Raw genomic sequence first — 21,207 nt, 5'->3', positions numbered from 1 at the left:
TGCATTCAATTGAATATGAGTTGAAAAGGATTTGCAAATCATTGTATTCCGTTTATATTTACATCTAACACAATTTCCCAACTCATATGGAAACAGGGTTTGTACTTTGTGAACACTTTCTTTCACATATTAGTACATTGTTTGACGTCTTTGCTTGATTCATTTCATAATTTAATTCCACATACTCCTCTCTGAGCTGCCACCTTATCGTGGTAGAGGAGTTTGCGTGTCCCAGAGATCCTAGGAGCTATGTTGTCCGGGGGCGTGAAGCCCCCTGGTAAGGTCTCCCAAAGACAAACTGGTCCTAGGTGAGGGATCAGACAAAGAGCAGCTCAAAGACTTCTATGAAAAATACAAACGAAGGACCCAGATTTCCCTCGTCCGGAGGCGGGTCACCGGGGCCCCCCTCTGGAGCCAGGCCACCTCCGGGCCTGGCTCCAGAGGCTCACCACCTATAGCAGGGGCCATAGAGGTCGGGTGCAATGTGAGCTGGACGGCAGCCGAAGGCAGGGCACATGGCGGTCCAATCCTCGGCTACATAAGCTAGCTCTTGGGACGTGGAACGTCACCTCGCTGGGGGGAAAGGAGCCTGAGATAGTGTGCGAGGTGGAGAAGTTCCGGCTAGATATAATCGGACTCACTTAGACGCACAGCAAGGGGTCTGGAACCAGTTCTCTCGAGAGGGGCTAGACCCTCTTCCACAGGTTTAATTCGGAAATGTGGAAATAGTGAAGAGTCACAAAGTGACGGAATAATACGTGCTGTACAGCATTGAAGCAATACAGTTTTGCAGTTTCCCCAGATGACATAAAATGGGAGGAGATTCCTCAGAATGGAGAAGTTCCTTCAGCCAGAGAAGGACACACCCTCTGGTAATATAGCATTATATTTTAACTTTTAAAAAATCTGTATTGTAAAACGGCAACACAAATTTTACTTGACTGTAACCATTTTTTTATCCTCTTCAGTGTCGTTAAAGGGAAACTGTATCTGTTTGGAGGACTGTCCAATCCCAAGGCTACCGAATGTCTTCCAGGAGTTTACAGTTTTGACATCGGTGAGCAGTAATGTAGCAGATCAGACCTCTAACCTGCTTTTGCACATTGATCGTCTTTAGAATAGTTCTGAAGTTTCTGATTTCTATCAGTGTCTCTCACCTGGGATTACTTGACAACCGGGATTGTTACCGTGAGAACTCTGAGACACAGCTCCGTGGCTGTGGGAGACAACATCTACGTCTATGGAGGCACACTGGCCGGAACGCTAACCGATGACCTCATGGTCTTCAACACAGGTCTAAATAATAGAACCATATACACAGTAGATCCCTTTTCATTCTCTTCACTGCTTCAAATTATAAGTCATTAGTTTTTTCATAATAACTAACTTAAAGAAAAACTGCACTTGTTTTGGAATTTTGCCCGTCATACGAAAGAATACAAATGTCTTTCTCTTTTTTGTGCATTTTCAATAATGAAAAACTGCTAACAAGAGGCAGCTAACGATGCATGTAATGGGGATTTACCTATTCCGCCTATAAAGCCCTCTAAAACCCCTCCAACAATGTTTTATATACATGCTGTAAGTATGTATATAATGTAGTAACAAGCCCATTCTTGATAACGTCTAATATTTACAGTATTCTTTTCGGTTTTAAGCATTACTGGAACTTCTTTCCTGGGCGCATCGATTTTACAGAGCGTATAGCAATTAATGCTACTTCTTTCAACAACAACTACCACTAATCAAGACAGACTTCATGAGGGACAATAACGACTACTTTGGGACAAATGATGACCCAGAACCTTATCTTTTTTAGACTAAATATGCAGAGGATGAGCTACAAGTTTTAGAAGCTCTGTGCTGCTAAGCAGATCTTAGTCCTCCAAGTACAAAACTCAAAACCAGTGAAGTTGGCACGTTGTGTAAATGGTAAAAAAACCCTAACAGAATACATCCATCCATCCATTTTCTACCGCTTATTCCAATGATTTGCAAATGCTTTTCAAACTATATTCAATTGAATAGACTGCAAAGACCAGATACTTAACGTTCGAACTGTTAAACTTTGTCATTTTTTGCAAATATTAGCTCATTTGGAATTTTATGCCTGCAACCTGTTTAAAAAAAACTGGCACAAGTGGCAAAAAAGACTGAGAAAGTTGAGGAATGCTCATCAAACACTTATTTGGAGAAATCAGTGCATATAAGCGGCAAGACCATGACCTTCGATCCCTCAGGCGGTACTACATCAAAAGGTGACATCAATGTGTAAAGGATATCACCACATGGGCTCAGGAACACTTCAGAAAACCACTGTCAGTAACTACAGTTGGTCGCTACATCTGTAAGTGCAAGTTAAAACTCTACTATGCAAAGCGAGAGCCATTTATCAACAACACCCAGAAACGCAGCCGGCTTCGCTGGGCTCGAGCTCATCTCAGATGGACTGATGCAAAGTGGAAAAGTGTATTGCGGTCTGACGAGTCCACATTTAAAATTGTTTTTGGAAACTGTTGATGTCGTGTCCTGCGGACCAAAGAGGGGAAAAAAACATCCGGACTGTTACAGGCGCAAATTTTAAAAGCCAGCATCTGTGATGGTATGGGGGTGTATTAGTGCCCAAGCCATGAGTAACATACACATCTGTGAAGGCATCATTAATGCTGAAAGGTACATACAGGTTTTGGAGCAACATATGTTGACATCCAAGCAACGTTATCATGGACGCCCCTGCTTATTTCAGCAAGACAATGCCAAGCCCCATTCTGCAACAGTGTAGTTTCGTAGCAAAAGAGTGCGAGTACTAGACTGGCCTGCCTGTAGTCCAGACCTGTCTCCCATTGAAAATGTGTGGCGCATTATGAAGCCTAAAATACCACAACGAAGACCCCCGGACTGTTGAACAACTTAAGCTGTACATCAAGTAAGAATGGGAAAGAATTCCACCTGAAAAGCTTCAAAAATTGGTCTCCTCAGTTCCCAAACGTTTACTGAGTGTTGTTAAAAGGAAAGGCCATGTAACACAGTGGTGAAAATGCCCCTGTGCCAACTTTTTTGCAATGTGTTGCTGCCATTAAATTCTAAGTTAATGATTATTTGCAAAAAAATAAACAATTCTCAGTTCGAACATTAAATATCTAAAGATGCTGCTCCGTTATTGATTTAAGTAAAGTTTGAATATCCGTCCTTGCACGCTACACCGCTACAACAAAGATGACGGGGAGAAGATGCTGCCGAAGGTGAGCCACGTAATTAAGACCGCCCACAAAACGCTGCATCCGGAAGCGACTGTCAGAAAGTGGCTTGAAGATGATCTGTAAAACATAATTTATGCAACATTTTGACCAAAGAACCACCATTACATGTTATGTAGACCACAAGGAAGTGTTTTCCATTTAGAAGAAAATTATAATTATAAGACTCCTTTAATGCGCCCTAAAATCTGGTGCGCCTTATATATGAAAAAAGATCCAAAATAGAACATTTATCGGCATTGCGGCTTGTAATCCGGTGGGCCCTGTGGTCCGGAAAATACGGTAAATAGTTAGTGTCGTGTGCTCAGCCATTTAAACACAAATAATTGTATCTTCCAAACTGTCAAACTTTCAGTAACCCACCAAGCCAGGCAACGTAGGTCGGTGATGTAGTTGTGTACCCACTCGCCGGCATGTTGTTGGCGCTGACCAAAGTTTACAACGCTCTGTAGGGCAGCAAAATATCCAGCCAGCAAAGCGACACAGTCCGCTCATGGCAGGTCCCAGAATGTGAAAAGTGCGCTATGTCCTGCTGCCTAGGCTATGGTCGAGCATTGTGCGCAACCTAGCATTTCTAGCATCAGTTAGCTCGATGGCCGCCATAAAATATTCAAAAGAAAAATGCCAGCGGGACCACGAGATCGGCGGCTCTCCGAGCAGAGAGAGGAAGGAGTCAAAGGAGACCATCTTTGTCGCTAATGTTATGTCCAAGGATGTACAGACATCGACAGTTTGCCCACACAACTTTATTTAACTACTTTACGGCATCGCACGACTGTCTTAACACACCAACCCAGTAGCATAGACTGTATTAGGGTTGTACGGTATACCGGTATTAGTATAGTACCGCGATACTAATGAATCATATTCGGTAATGTACCGGTCATCCATCCCCCCGCCCCCCGTCGTCATCACATCGTGACATTGCTGGTTTACGAGCAAAGTAGCATGTTCGGCAGCGCACATGCACAGAGTACTTACAAGCAGACACAGTGTGTAGACAGAAAAGGGAGAACGGACGCATTTTGGCTTAAAAACTAAAGATAAAGGTGAAGTTATAACACTGAAACGTCCTCAGGAAGAAGTGCTTTAAGACATGGCTAGCTAGCTAGCGGCTAACATCCAGCCCCAGTCTGCAGTGTTTTAGCTACTTCTAAATCACTAATCCTCGCCTCAATGGCGACAAATAAAGTACGTTTCTTACAAGTATCCTCCCTGCAGGACGAGGAATAGCTAAACATGTTTCACTACACACCGTAGCTCACCGGCTTCACAATGTAAACAAACGCCATGGGTGGATCTACACCTGACATCCACTGTAATGATACCAAGTACAGAGCGTACCTAGTCCATGCTACTATGATTACATCGATATTTTTTGGCATCACAACATCTTCTTTCGTGTTTTTCAAATTTATATTATGTTTATAAAGACAGGAAATATGTCTTTGAATATGACCAATGTATGATCCTGTAACTACTTGGTATCGGATTAAAACCCAAATTTGTGGTATCATCCAAAACTAATGTAAAACATCCAAACAACAGAAGAATAAGTGATTATTACATTTTAACAGAAGTGTAGATAGAACATGTTAAAAGAGAAAGTAAGCAGATATTAACAGTAAATGAACAAGTAGATTAATAATTCATTTTCTACCGCTTGTCCTTAATCATTTTGACAAAATAATAGAATGATAAATGACACAATATGTTACTGCATGTCAGCAGACTAAATTAGGAGCCTTTGTTTGCTTACTTACTAATAAAAGACAAGTTGTCTTGTATGTTCACTATTTTATTTAAGGACAAACTTGCAATGAGAAACATATGTTTAATGTAGTGTAAGATTTTTTTGTTAAAATAAAGCCAATAATGCCATTTTTTGTGGTCCCCTTTATTTAGAAAATTATCGAAAAGTACCGAAAAGTAACAAAATAATTTTGGTACCGGTCCCGTTACCAAAATATTGGTATCGGGCAGGGACGTGCACATGATTATAGTGGGGCAGGGGCTCAAAGTCAGAAAAGGGCAGGACATTTTTTTTTGGTCCTTTACACAATATGGAAATTAATGTAAAATTAAATTTGCTAATAGGAAGCTAACTACTTAGCTGTGTGTCCTTTGTAGGTAAAAGTGATTGCCATTTCTTTTGTGTCAACAAATTATTGTCATAATGAGTTAATTCCCATTATCATAGGCTTTGAAGACATGAAAAGCAACAAAACACTGGTTAATTATTAGGCTATTTATTGTTAAAGATAAGCACTTTAATAATGAACATTGAACAGTGCAACATGAACTTTGAAAAAAAATACAAAAATAAATACCCAAATGGAAAAAACTTCAATGTGAAAATCTGTCCTTCTTCCCTTAACTTGATGAAAACACCATCAAGTTGTAACTTATGGTCTTTCCCACTTAATGCTCAGACTAAACAACTGAAACGCAATACGGGGCCAAAAATATGGACCAGGGGCCAGTAGAGGGCTGTAGGATGGAGGCCACCCATACCCAAATATGCTCCTCAATGTAAATTCAGGCATTGTGCTGCAGGCATAACTTAGACTCAGACTTAGACTTCCTTTTTATTGTCATTCAAATTTGAACTTTACAGCACAGATAAGAACGAAATTTCGTTACATAAGCTCATGGTAGTGCAGGATAAAAAAAAAGCAATAAGGTGCATATATAAATAAATAAATACATATATATAATATATATATATATATATATATATATATATATATATATATATATATATATATAAATTAAATAAATATATATAAATATATATAAATAAATAAATAGATTATTGTACAGATAAATATATTGCACTTTTTCACATGCGTCCACGTTTATGGATGTATGTTATATTGTCAACATGAATCAAGTTTAAATACAGATGGTAATATTCCTAACAGATAACCTACATCTTATATCCCCAGAATGCTGAAATTACTATTATTATCATTATTATTATTCTTATTATCGTTATTATTATCATTATTATTATTATTATTTTGTTAACCCACACAGTAATAGCAAAGTCACAATAAACTTTATATCTAAACCTCTACTGTGAGAGAAATGTTATCCGCCGTAAACACAGATTGATTGATTGATTGAGACTTTTATTAGTAGGTTGCACAGTGAAGTACATATTCCGTACAATTGACCACTAAATGGTAACACCCGAATAAGTTTTTCAACTTGTTTAAGTCGGGGTCCACTTAAATTGATTCATGATACAGATATATACTATCATATATACTATCATCATAATACAGTCATCACACAAGATAATCACATTGAATTATTTACATTATTTACAATCAGGAGTGTGGAGGGGGGGGGTGGGGTGGGGGGGTGGGGATATGGACATCAAGTAGTGGACATAGAGAGAGAGAGAGAGAGAGAGAGAGAGAGAGAGAGAGATCAGAAGGCATAAGAAAAAGAATCTGCATTTGATTGTTTACATTTGATTATTAGCAATCCGGGGAGGGTGTTAGTTTAGGGTTGTAGCTGCCTGGAGGTGAACTTTTATAGCGGTTTTGAAGGAGGATAGAGATGCCCTTTCTTTTATACCTGTTGGGAGCGCATTCCACATTGATGTGGCATAGAAAGAGAATGAGTTAAGACCTTTGTTAGTTCGGAATCTGGGTTTAACGTGGTTAGTGGAGCACCCCCTGGTGTTGTGGTTATGGCGGTCATTTACGTTAAGGAAGTAGTTTGACATGTACTTCGGTATCAGGGAGGTGTAGCGGATTTTATAGACTAGGCTCAGTGCAAGTTGTTTAACTCTGTCCTCCACCTTGAGCCAGCCCACTTTAGAGAAGTGGGTAGGAGTGAGGTGGGATCTGGGGTGGAGGTCTAGAAGTTACCTGACTAGCTTGTTCTGAGATGTTTGGAGTTTAGATTTGAGGGTTTTGGAGGTGCTAGGGTACCAGGAGGTGCATGCGTAATCGAAAAAGGGTTGAACGAGAGTTCCCGCCAGAATCCTCAAGGTGCTTTTGTTGACCAGAGAGGAAATTCTGTAGAGAAATCTCGTTCGTTGGTTAACCTTTTTGATTACCTTGGTTGCCATTTTATCACAGGAAAGGTTAGCCTCTAGAATGGAACCTAGGTAGGTGACCTCATCTTTCCTGGTGATGACACTGTCACCTACTTTTATGGTGAAGTGATTGACTCTCTTAAGTTTGATGTGGGACCCAAACAGGATGGATTCTGTTTTACCCAAGTGGATGGATAGCTTGTTGTCAGCGAGCCAGGTGCAAGTTCTACAGAGCTCAGCACTGAGGATTTTCTCCACCTGTGACTTGTCCTTGCCGGATACCAGCAGGGCAGAGTCATCCGCAAACAAAAACAATTCACAGTCACATGCCGATGACATGTCGTTTATGTTTATGTATTTTATTTTGAAAATTAACCCGGTGTTTTATTTTGTATTTTGTACACTACTTCCTGTCCCGCACGATCCGCTCTGCTCTGTGCGGAATTGATGTGCCGTGCTCAATTGATGCGCCATGCTCCGACGTCCGGCAAAAACAAAAGCTGACTCATTGAATAATAGAATAATACAGCGTTTTTCTGCAATATTACCCATATTAGATGCTGAATAAGTGGACGGCGACTAGACCATAACTCACAGGTGCAAGTTGCTCCACTGTCACGTCTCCTTAGGGGCGCACTTGGCTCTCTCTCCTCTCACTTACTCACTCACTCGCCCTCTCTCTCTCTCTGGCGGAAGCGGCAGGCTCAAACAACTCCACGTTTTATTACAAGAAAACGTGGAGTTTTTGTAACGCTGTTTTTTTTTTATTTTTACATCCCTGACAGGAATTTATTAATGTTGTTTAAAGAAAAAAACAACAACAACAAAAACAACACACACACAGGCAGAGGGCACTTTTTAAGACGAGGCAAAAAAGGGCAGGGGCTCAAGCACCCATAGGGCCCTATGTGTGCACGTGCCTGGTATCGGGACAACACTAGACTGTATGCTACAGACGTGTGTGTTCTTGTCTCGCATAAGGATTGTGGGTGATGGGCAAAATTCCCAAAAAAGTGCAGTTTTCCTTTAACCCTCAGGATGGGAATGTTTAAATATGTCAAAATTATGTTATGTATTTTAAACATGATTCAGTGTCTCACACCTGGACACCGGTTAAGACAAGCGGCTCAACACCTCCACCCCTGTGAGACTCTTCAGTATTTTGAAGGAGGGTTAGCTGAATATCACACCGAATTAAAATCAATTTGTGCGTGTGTGTGTGTGTGTGTGTGTGTGTGTGTGTGTGTGTGTGTGTGTGTGTGTGTGTGTGTGTGTGTGTGTGTGTGTGTGTGTGTGTGTGTGTGTGTGTGTGTGTGTGCGTGTAGGTTAGATCAGCATTTTGCTCTGGTTGGTGATCAAATTTTTATGTTTGGTGGTTACGGAGCAAGTGATGACTTCTGTAAAGACCTTTATATCCTCAACCCAGGTAAGATGGTCTGAACCCTCTAGGAATCATCATCATGCTAGAAATTTTTTGTTGGTATATACCTCAGAATCAAATATTTTGTTACTTGACACATGCTAACTGTTAGCATGCTAGCTTCTTTAGCCAATTTTTGCCTCAGATTCAAATGTATTGTTATTTCACACATGCTAACGTTTAGCATGCGAATGTTAGCATGTTAGCAGGCTAGCATTTTTTTTTTGCAGGTATACAACTTAGAGCAGGGGTGTCAAACTCATTATAGATCGGGGGCCACATGGACAAAAATCTACTCCCAAGTGGGCCGGACTGGTTAAATCACAGCACGAAAACTTAAAAATAAAGACAACTTCAGATTGTTTTCTTTGTTTAAAAATAGAACAAGCAAATTCTGAAATTGTACAAATCATAATGTTGTTGTTTTTTTTACACTTAAATGTTGCGGTTAATATTATACTATCTTTATTTGTCGTTGTTTATATTTTCTGAATAAATTATGTGATAAGGTTCATCATTCAACTCATTGGTGTTCATTTTCAATCTATCGAGATAAAAAAAATTATATCAAAATCAAATTACAGTATGTTATTTATGTAGTTTGATCATTTTCTTCGACTGATGTACTAACATCATGTGGTTTATTTTAATTTTTTTTACATATGTAGCATCATCTACAAAGATACAAAGAATTCCTATTGCGACATCCAGTGGACACATTTAGAACAGCTGTTTATGTCATTCAAAAATTTCAGGTTAATTTTTATACTTAGCAAACCTGTTCGCGGGCCTGATCCGGCCCTCGGGCCGTACGTTTGACACCCCTGACCTAGAGTCACATATTTTGTTACTTGACGCTAATTGGCTAGCGTGCTACCTGTTAGCATTTCGGTTCGGCTTCAGTTTTTCAGCATTCACACGCAATTTTTACATAAATTGCTCTTTCTATTTTTTAGCATGCTAATGTTAGCATGTTAGTATGCTAGCATTTTTTTGCAGGTATACAACCTAGAGTTATATATTTTCTTACTTGACGCTAATTGGCTAGCGTGCTACCTGTTAGCATTTCGGTTCGGCTTCAGTTTTTCAGATTCACACGCAATTTCTACATAAATTGCTCTTTCTATTTTTTAGCATGCTAATGTTAGCATGTTAGTATGCTAGGATTTTTTTCAGGTATATAACGCAGAGTCATATATTTTGTTACTTGACTCAAATTAACTAGCGTGCTACCTGTTTGCATTTCGGTTCGTCTTCAGTTTTTCAGCATTCACACGCAATTTCTACATGAATTGCTCTTTTTATTTTTTAGTATGCTAATGTTAGTATGCTAGCAAGTTTTTCAGGTATACAACCTAGAGTCATATATTTTGTTACTTGACGCTAATTGGCTAGCGTGCTACCTGTTAGCATTCCGGTTCGGCTTCAGTTTTTCAGCATGCACACGCAATTTCTACATAAATTGCTCTTTCTATTTTTTAGCATGCTAATGTTAGCATGTTAGTATGCTAGCATGTTTTTCAGGTATACAACGCAGAGTCATATATTTTGTTACTTGACGCAAATTGGCTAGGGTGCTACCTGTTAGCATTTTGGTTCGGCTTCAGTTTTTCAGCATTCACACGCAATTTCTACATAAATTGCTCTTTCTATTTTTTAGCATGGTAATGTTAGCATGTTAGTATGACCGCCTTTTTTTGCAGGTACACAACCTAGAGTCATATATTTTCTTACTTGACGCTAATTGGCTAGCGTGCTACCTGTTAGCATTTCGGTTCGGCTTCAGTTTTTCAGCATTCGCACGCAATTTCTACATAAATTGCTCTTTTCTATTGTACAGGATAGCATAACATCTTACTATAAAAACCAATAGAACGCTTTTTATTAAAATTTCTTTAAATTACAGAAAACCTGGTGTGGCACAAATGGGAGACAAAGGGAGAATTACCTGCTGCCTGTAGTGGACAAACAGTGACGGCACACCATGACAAAGTACACACACACAAGCACGCACACGCACACACACACACACACACACACACACACACACATATACATACAAACACACACTCACAGAGAAACTCACATGCAATTTATTTATGTACTATCATTATTATTATTATGCCTGGGGCCACTCCTGTCCAAGTTAGAGCCTTAAGCAGCATTCTGTTTGGACGATGTACCGTGATTAAATGGGTCATATTATTAAAAAAAACAGCTGCTGCTGTTCGCTCTTTTTTTCTGGTCACATGATGACACAAAGATGTTATTGTTATCAACAAGTAATAGTTCGCTTTTTCCCCGCGATAACCACAAGGTCGCGTTATCTGACTTTTCCCACTCTGAAGACCCCGTTCTCAAAAACTATAGCTTCAGGCCAACCACAACACCGTTCTCGTGTGGATGAAAGGCTGACACGATACATTACTTTACACTTCCCGCCTAAAAACGTTCCCGTGCGGACAAGCCCCGAAACAGTGAAGAAGAGTTTGAGTTTGACACGTATGCTTCAATGCACAAATAGAGTGGAACCAGTTTAGATAGACAACACAGACGCACAATGCTGACATTGTGCGCCTGGAGCAGACCAGGGCATTCTGCGGCCCGCGTCCGTGAGACCAGTCATAAATTACATAATAAATTTAAAAAAGTATCTATGTCGAGTGTGCAACACAACGGTGCTGCTTTGGTTTTGAAAAGCGTTATTTGTATTACTTCTGTGTGGACGTATGAGCGTGTGTGATTGTGAGTGAATGTGAACAGCGGCAATCACAAATGACAAAATAAATTTAAAAAAACATCTATGTCATGCGTGCAATACAACTGTGCTGCTTTTATTTTGAAAATTGTTATTTATGGACGTATGTCCGGGTGTAACCTGTGAGTGAAGGTGCACAGCGACAAGTGATGCCCAGTTACCACCGAGATGTCAGCTCACGCTAAATAAAGAAAAGTTGATGACGAATGGCGTGTTTTCAACAAGACATGGACTGCCAAGTTTTTTTTTACAGAAATTAAAGGTAAAGCCGTGTGCTTAATTTGTGGTACACAGGTTGCTGTGTTTAAAGAATATAATTTGAATCGCCACTACACGACGAAGCACGAGGAAAAATACCGTAATCTGTCTGATGAAGAGCGCGCAAGGGAGGCTGATGCGTTGATGGTAAAAATTGTGCGCTTGCTGGCACGGCCACTCTCCCAACTTCGCCACGCCGTCCCCTGTCTATCTGTCAGTAAACTCGCCATGAAAGCGCTAAAACATACCTGTGTAGTGAGTTTACATTATTCACCCAAGGAACTTAAAGGCCTACCGAAACCCACTACTACCGACCACGCAGTCTGGTAGTTTATATATCAATGATGAAATCTTAACATTGCAACACATGCCAATACGGCCGGGTTAACTTATAAAGTGCAATTTTAAATTTTCCGCTAAACTTCCGGTTGAAAAACTCCTTTGGATATGACGTATGCGCGTGACGTCACGACGGTAACGGAAGTATTCGTACCCAATGTGTCACCTCACAAACTGCTCTGTTTTCATCGAACAATTCCACAGTATTCTGGACATCTGTGTTGGTGAATCTTTTGCAATTTGTTTAATGAACAATGGAGATTGCAAAGAAGAAAGTTGTAGGTGGGATCGGTGTATTAGTGGCTGGCTGTAGCAACACAACAAGGAGTACTTACTTGGATAGCAGACGCCTAGCCGATGCTAGCCGCCAACCGCACGGATGATCGGGTGAAGTCCTTCGTCGCGCCGTCGATCGCTGGAACGCAGGTGAGCATGGGTGTTGATGAGCAGATGAGGGCTGGCTGGCGTAGGTGGAGCGCTAATGTTTTTATCATAGCTCTGTGAGGTCCGGTTGCTAAGTTACTAAGTTAGCTTCAGCGTCGTTAGCAACAGCATTGTTAAGCTTCGCCAAGCTGGAAATTATTAACCGTGTAGTTACATGTCCAGGGTTTAATAGTATTGTTGATCTTCTGTCTATCGGATCGGAGCTTTATTTGTCCATTCTTAACATGTACAAGACACATAAGAACTGAAATTACATTTTCGGCACAATCCTGCTAAGAGCAGACATACGTTACAGGGAGACAAGACGGGACCGCCAACGGATCAGCCACTTAGGGCGCTCCTTAAAAAGGTGGGAAAAAGGTGACATTGGGGAAGGGGGGGAGAGTAAAAAAAATATCAGTCTGAGGCTGGACCCTCAGGAATGGTCCAGACTGAGTCCGAGGAAAAAACCTCACATTCCTTCCAGTCAGGGATTTATTTATTTTGTTTCTATCTGCATTTGAACCAGATGCTATCACGTTAGCTCAGTAGCTAAAGAGCTTCGCTGATGTATTGTCGTGGAGATAAAAGTCACTGTGAATGTCCATTTCGCGTTCTCGACTCTCATTTTCAAGAGGATATAGTATCCGAGGTGGTTTAAAATACAAATCCGTGATCCACAATAGAAAAAGGAGAGTGTGTGGAATCCAATGAGACCTTGTACCTAAGTTACGGTCAGAGCGAAAAAAGATACACCCTGCACTGCCTCTTTAGTTCTTCAGTCTAACGTTCCTCATCCACGAATCTTTCATCCTCGCTCAAATTAATGGGGTAATCGTCGCTTTCTCGGTCCGAATCTCTCTCGCTCCATTGTAAACAACGGGGAATTGTGAGGAATCCTTCCTCCTGTGACGTCACGCTACTTCCGGTATAGGCAAGGCTTTTTTAAATCAGCGACCAAAAGTTGCGAACTTTATCGTCGTTGTTCTAAACTAAATCCTTTCAGCAAAAATATGGCAATATCGCGAAATTATCAAGTATGACACATAGAATGGATCTGCTATCCCCGTTTAAATAAAAACATTTCATTTCAGTAGGCCTTTAAGTTATTAGAGAGTTACCGGTCGGACGGTTTTACACGGGACACGTTTCCGGCGGATGAGGAGATGCTGCCCCGGTTTTGATGTAAGTAAATTTTGGATATCCGTCCTTGGACGCTACACTTCTACAACAGAGATGACGAGGAGAAGACGCTGCCGAAGGTGAGCCACGTAAATAAGACCGCCCACAAAACGGTGCATCATGAAGCGAGTGTCAGAAAGCGACTTGAAGATGATCTGTAAAACATAATCTATGCAACATTTTGACCAAAGAACCACCATTACATGTTATGTACACCACAAGGAAGTGTTTTACATTTAGAAAAAAATAAATTATTATGACTCCTTTAATGCGCCCTATAATCCGGTGCGCCTTGTATATGAAAACATTTCGAAAAAAGTCCATTCATCAGCAGTGTGCCTTCTAATCCGGTGCACCCTATGGTCCGGAAAATACTGTAATGAAATTTTGATGCACTGATTGGGCTGGCGTTTATAGTTTTTTGCGCCTAAATCCTTCATAAACAGTCCAGCATTTCTAATATTTGTTTAATCTAACCCACAAGAGGGAGTGCAAAATGTCTGTCACTTGTTTGGATGTGGTTGCCAACACGCTTATCTGTTTTTTTTTCCATATCCATCGGAGGATGTTTACTTGTTTGGAGGAAAAAGCATAAACGATGATGGCACAGTGACGTCATCCAATGAAATTCATAAATTCAGTATTGGTGAGTGCAATTTACAAGGCTTCTTCCAGCTATCTATCATCAGTTTAGTCCAGAGGTAATTCATACAGTGGGTGGGAAAGCTCAACATGCTGCACACAGAAAAGGTAGCGCAGATCATATTTGTGTGCTGCATGTTTCACAACATAACAAAACACAGCAGGTTGGAGCATGATGCTGTGGATGTTCAGCAAATGAGTGTCTCCATGACAGCTGGTAGTACACACACAATTCTCTTTTAAATATGGTGCTGTGCACCTCTTTTTCACTTGTTATCATTTGTACACACAGTCTTAGTACAAAACCCAAAACCAGTGAAGTTGGCACGTTGCGTAATTCGTAAATAAAAACAGAACACAATGATTTGCAAATCCTTTTCAGTGTATATTCAATTGAATAAACTGCAAAGACAAGATATTTAATGTTCGAACTGAGAAACGTAATTTTTTTTTGTTGCAAAAAATTATTAACTTAGAATTTAATGGCAGCAATACGTTGCAAAAAAGTTGGCACAGAGGCATTTTTACCACTGTGTTACATGGCCTTTCCTTTTATCAGCACTCCAACAAATCAATTTTTGAAGCTTTTCAGGTGGAATTGTTTCCCATTCTTGCTTGATGTACAGCTTAAGTTGTTCAACAGTCCGGGGGTCTCCGTTGTCGTATTTTAGGCTTCATAATGCGCCACACATTTTCAATGGGAGACAGGTCTGCACTACAGGCAGGCCAGTCTAGTACCTGCACTCTTTTACTACGAAGCCACACTGTTGTAACACGTGCAGAATGTGGCTTGGCATTGTCTTGTTGAAATAAGCAGGGGCGTCCATGATAACGTTGCTTGGATGCCAACATATGTTGCTCCAAAACCTGTACGTACCTTTCAGCATTAATGGTGCCTTCACAGATGTGTAAGTTACCCATGCCTTGGGCACTAATACACCCCCATACCATCACAGATGCCGGATTTTGAACTTTGCGCCTATAACAATCCGGATGGTTCTTTTCCTCTTTGTTCCGGAGGACACGACGTCCGCAGTTTCCAAAAACAATTTGAAATGAGGACTCGTCACACCACAGAACACTTTTCCACTTTGCATCAGTCCATCTTAGATGAGCCAAGCCGGCGGCGTTTCTGGGTGTTGTTGATAAATGGCTTTGGCTTTGCATAGTAGAGTTTTAACTTGCACTTACAGATGTAGCAACAAACTGTAGTTACTGACATTGGTTTTCTGAAGTGTTCTTGAGCACATGTTGTGATATCCTTTACACACTGATGTCACTTTTTGATGCAGTACCGCCTGAGGGATCGAAGGTCACAGGCTTAGCCGCTTACGTGCAGTGATTTCTCCAGATTTTCTGAACTTTTTGATGATATTACGGACCGATGATGGTGAAATCCCTAAATTCCTTGCAATAGCTGGTTGAGAAATGTTGTTTTTAACTGTTCGACAATTTGCTCACGCATTTGTTCACAAAGTGGTGACCCTCGCCCCATCCTTATTTGTGAATGACTGAGCGTTTCATGGAAGCTGCTTTTATACCCAATCATGGCACCCACCTGTTCCCAATTAGCCTGTTCACCTGTGGGATGTTCCAAATAAGTGTTTGATGAGCATTCCTCATCTTTCTCAGTCTTTTTTGACACTTGTTGGAAACATGTTGCAGGCATCAAATTCCAAATGAGCTAATATTTGCAAAAATAACAACGTTTGCCAGTTCGAACGTTAAGTATCTTGTCTTTGCAGTCCATTCAATCGAATATAGGTTGAAAAGGATTTGCAAATCATTGTATTCTGTTTTTATTTACGATTTACACAACGTGCCAACGTCACTGGTTTAGGGTTTTGTAGATCAGGCCCTAAGTTTTTGGGCAGTTTTTGCACCGATGGTCTGGGATGCCAGCTGAGCATAATCAGTGTGTAGTTTTTGTATCATTATAGAGTTACGCTCCTCATAGCTGGAAACGTAAGATAACTTTCTCCATCTGTCTTTGTATGTATCCATCTAATTATAGTGCACATTGTCATTACCCTTTAACCTTTGTGTCCTTAGCCAAGTTGAAGTGGAAGATCCCATTGTATGTTGGCATTCCTCCGGCACGGCGAAATGGACACACCGCCTTCATTGTTCACAGTCATGTTAGTACGCCAAATATAATACTTGGTCATAAATGTGATGTATTTGTTTGCTTGTTAAAGTACTGTTTGTGGGGTTGACAGCTGTACATATTTGGAGGAAAGAATGAAGAGCAGGAGTTTGACGACCTGAAAGTCATGAAACTCATTAACCCCTCAGAAAGGCAACCAGGTATTGAAACATTTATTTAATTTTATTTGATTTTTAACGCTTTAGAAGATACTTTCTTTAACCCACAGTGATGAAGGAGATTCTGTCGGAGTTCGGTCTACAAGGAACCAGCTACAGGTGTGTGTGTGTGTGTGTGTGTGAGTGTGTGTGTGTGTGTTCTTGTATTTCTACCCTTCTTGAGACATCAACGAGGAAAAGTACCTTCCATATGAGGACCGGTGAACAAGTTACGACCAAAATTGTAGTCCCAATACGGAAAACCATTGCATCTAATAGAGAATGTCTCATTTGCATCCCTGGTGGTGAAATCAATCCAAATTAGGGTGGTCCCAAAAAGGAGGTGCTCCCCCTCTGGTCAACATAGGAAATAAGAAGTGTGTGTAAAAAATTTAAATGCGCCCCCTATGGCCAAAATTAATGAAAAAAATAAAATAATAATAATTAACTAAAAGCAGTCTTTTTCTCACAATGTGTCAACTTTTTTCTGATAAAATTGAGAACAATTTCTCATATTCTTTCCATTTCTGTAATATTGCAATATTTTCTTGTAAAATTATTACTTTTTCATGTAAAATTAATACTTTTTAATGCAAAATGGTGACATTTGTCGTATAGAATTTTGACTTTTATCACAATATTGCCAATTTTTTAAATATTTTTTGAGTAAAATTATGACTTTTGTCACAATTTTGCCAAGTGAAATTCCGATTATTGTTATAATATTGCCAACATTTTACAGTTTTCTTATAAAATTGTGACTTTTGTCGAGTAAAATTACGACTCTTTTCATAAAATTGCCAAAATGTTTAACTTTCTGCTAAATGTGCGACCGGTATTGAGTAAAATTCCAACTTTTATCATAATATTGCACAAATGTTCAGTTTTTCTTGTAACATTTTGACTTGCGTTGAGTAAAATTATGACTTCTATTGTAATACTGCCAAAATTCTGTTTTTTTTTCTTGTGAAATTGTGATCTTTTTCTTGTGAAATTCCAACTCATTTTTCACAACAAGCTTTTTTATATTTACATATTTATTATGTATATATTATTAATGTTGTAAATAAAAATCTTCATATATCTACAAAAGGTGGTCCTAAAGAGGCATTATTCAGAGGTAGAATGACCATACGTCCTCTTTTCCCGGACATGTCCTCTTTTGTGGGGCTGTCCGGGCGGAGTTTCTTAAATGCTTCAAATGTCCGGCATTTTGAGTTAGGGTTGCGTGTATTTTCAATGTACGTTCAGGGTTAAGAAGGGGTTAAAAACAAAACAAGTTGTGCACGCAGCAGCATTCGTGAGGGAGGGGCAGAGACAGAGAGAGCGAGAGAGTTATGATAAACGCACATGCGTCGCCAGGCTCTGCTTTTTATTGATAGATTTATCAGATTTAATTTTTTATTATCATAGCAGGGGTGTCAAAAGTGGGCCCCGGAGGCCATTTGCGGCCCACAGCTAATGTTTTAAAGGCCCATGGCACATTCTAAAAATACTAATGAAATAAACAAAAACATAACAAAAGTGAAATAAAAAAGCTTAAAGGTGAAATGTAATTTAGAAAAAGTTGCAATGTTGACTAATAAAACAAAGCTGTTTTTTTTCTTTCAAACTGTCATTGCTCAAAACATAATATTGAATCAAAATCAATGTTATTATGAATTATTGACCTATCCAAGGTTCCGATTACTTCACATCAAATATTCCACTTTGAAAAATATTTTTGGTGGAAGATTTTGCATATTTTTTGTGTTTGCCATTAAAAACATAGTTTTGTTGACAAAAAAGGGTGGAAAACAAACAAACAAAAAAACAACATAAAAAAAACTAAAACATTTTGAAATGAGGGATAGATCTGAAGTTGATGTAGACTCCAGAGATTTAAGCGTTAAATATACAATGTATGTATGCCCTGGCACACCATTATCATCATTTCATGACCAAAGCAAAACACTTTTTACACTTTTATACTGAAATAAATACACCTACAACTTATTAAATAAAAACATAGAAAAAACTACCAGCAGCAGTAAAGTTTAGATCCATGAAGGAAAGAAGAAAGTGAATGAACGTTTATAACTGAATACATTTACATATGTATACAAATTTTTTTAATTTTTTTATTTTTTATTTTAATGAATTAAGTAACGTTTATGACAACCTTTTTCCAAAACACAATATAGAATGTGAGATATAACAGGACAATGCATACGTTTATAATTTTTTTTCAAAACGCTTACAAAAAAGTGGGACCCCAAAAATTTACTGTGGGACCCCATTTTTATGACTTGATGGGGTCCCAGCGACCCCATTTGGAAAATTCCTAGCGCCAACACTGCTGTCAACAGAGGAGAAAAAATGCTGTATTTAAATAAATATATTATTTATAAAGCAAGTTCGAGTATCATTGGCAAATGTTCACCTAGTCCCGGCCTTGGCGTGCTGCCCGCCTTGGCACGCATATATGTGTCCTCTATTTGGGATTTCAGAATATGGTCAGCCTATTCAAAGGTTATTCAAAGGTCTCAAGAAGGTAACAAATACAAGAGTGTGCGTGTGTGAGTGTGTGTGAGTGTGTGTGTGCGTGTGTGCGTGTGTGTGTGTGTGTGTGTGTGTGTGTGCGTGCGTGTGTTTGTGCGCGCATGCGTTTGTGCACTTGTAGACATTGTTATGTTTTGATACTATCATTGGCAAATGTTCACCTAGTCCCGGCCTTGGCGTGCTACCCGCCTTGGCACGCATATATGTGTCCTCTATTTGGGATTTCAGAATATGGTCAGCCTATTCAAAGGTTATTCAAAGGTCTCAAGAAGGTAACAAATACAAGAGTGTGCGTGTGTGAGTGTGTGTGTGTGTGTGTGCGTGTGTACGTGTGTGTGTGTGTGTGTGGGCGTGTGTGTGTGTGTGTGTGTGTGTGTGTGTGCGTGCGTGTGTGTGCGTGCGTGCGTGTGTTTGTGCGCGCATGCGTTTGTGCACTTGTAGACATTGTTATGTTTTGATACTATTTGTGTTTTAATACTCTTGTTTCATTCTGGTTTGGACAACTCAGTTTCACTCCCACTAAAATCCCAAATGTTCGCTATGAGCTGAGCAAAACTTCTCCAGCCAACCATTTCAGGAGCACAAATGCTAATGTACAGGTGAATCTTAACACACACACACACACACACGTTTTTTTTTTTTTGTTTTGTTATGATTGGGGGGGGTTGAGGTGGTCGGGGTTGGGGGGGCTGGGTTTGGTGGTAGCGGGGGTGTATATTGTAGCCCGGAAGAGTTAGGGCTGCAAGGGGTTCTGGGTATTTGTTCTGCTGTGTTTATGTTGTGTTACGGTGCGGATGTTCTCCCGAAACGTGTTTGTCATTCTTGTTTGGTGTGGGTTCACTGTGTGGCGCATATTTGTAACAGTGTTAAAGTTGTTTATAGGGCCACCCTCAGTGTGACCTGTATGGCTGTTGACCAAGTATGCCTTGCGTTCACTTGTGTGTGTGAAAGCCGCATATATTATTTGATTGGGCCGGCACGCTAATTGTATGGAGAAAAAGCGGACGCGACGACAGGTTCTAGAGGACGCTAGTGATGGGTTGATGAGGCGTCATGAAGCGTTTCGACACATTGCAAAACTGTATTGATACTGTGTCGATACTGTGTCACTAAATACTGACATCTGCTGGACATTAAAAATCCCTAAAGGCAACCTATGGACCGACTCAACTGTCACTGATTTTATGACCTAGTACAGGGGTCGGCAACCCAAAATGTTGAAAGAGCCATATTGGACCAAAAATACAAAAACAAATCTGTCTGGAGCCGCAAAAAATTAAAAGCCATATTACATGTGTCATGAGATATGAATGTAATTAAGAGGACTTAAAGGAAACTAAATGACCTCAAATATAGCTACAAATGAGGCATATGCAATATGTACATATAGCTAGCCTAAATAGCATGTTAGCATCGATTAGCTTGCAGTCACGCAGTGACCAAATATGTCTGATTAGCACTCCACACAAGTCAATAACATCAACAAAACTCACCTTTGTGCACTCATGCCCAACGTTAAAAGTGTGGTGGACAAAATGAGATAGAAAAAGTGGCATAAAACACGTCCTAGAAAGTCGGAGAAAGTTATACATGGAAACAAACTATACGGCGAGTTCAAGGACCGCCAAAATTAGTAGGACAAAACGGCGCTCGCCAAATACTCGAATCAGTGAAGCATGTTTAATACAAACAGTGTGATTTATAACAATTAGCGAGGTTTATGTCATGTTTGTCCTCCCACAGAAAACATTCTGAAACAAAAAAATTGATTTTTTTCCCCTCATCTTTTTCCATTCTTCATACATTTTTGAAAAATCTCCAGAGAGCCACTAGGGCGGCGCTAAAGAGCCGCATGCGGCTCTAGAGCCGCGGGTTGCCGACCCCCGACCTAGTATATACAATAATATAAACCAAGTCATTGTATTTCATTTAGGATTATTTCATATCTTAATTTAAATAAAAAGATATTTTTTATCTTTTTTAGATACAGTCAATAAATAATGTGAACATGTATCGTGACTATGATGGT

General features: G+C 39.8%; 1 protein-coding gene across 1 annotated transcript in view; it reads left to right on the top strand.

Annotated features, from left to right (window-relative positions):
* The window catches only part of zmp:0000001301 (uncharacterized), a 45,080-nt gene that overhangs the window by 11,403 nt on the left and 12,470 nt on the right, over positions 1–21,207 (top strand). The window contains exons 4-14 of the mRNA XM_062032059.1: positions 794–872; positions 969–1,057; positions 1,148–1,294; positions 8,404–8,455; positions 8,637–8,737; positions 10,638–10,723; positions 14,256–14,337; positions 16,386–16,471; positions 16,553–16,640; positions 16,709–16,757; positions 19,687–19,777. Of these exons, the coding sequence (XP_061888043.1) occupies positions 794–872; positions 969–1,057; positions 1,148–1,294; positions 8,404–8,455; positions 8,637–8,737; positions 10,638–10,723; positions 14,256–14,337; positions 16,386–16,471; positions 16,553–16,640; positions 16,709–16,757; positions 19,687–19,777 (950 nt within the window). The remainder of the gene's footprint in view (positions 1–793; positions 873–968; positions 1,058–1,147; positions 1,295–8,403; positions 8,456–8,636; positions 8,738–10,637; positions 10,724–14,255; positions 14,338–16,385; positions 16,472–16,552; positions 16,641–16,708; positions 16,758–19,686; positions 19,778–21,207) is intronic.

The sequence above is a fragment of the Entelurus aequoreus genome, linkage group LG21 (assembly GCF_033978785.1).
Source record: "Entelurus aequoreus isolate RoL-2023_Sb linkage group LG21, RoL_Eaeq_v1.1, whole genome shotgun sequence".
In the NCBI taxonomy this organism is placed as follows: Eukaryota; Metazoa; Chordata; class Actinopteri; order Syngnathiformes; family Syngnathidae; genus Entelurus; species Entelurus aequoreus.
This window is presented reverse-complemented; position numbering and strand designations above follow the sequence as displayed.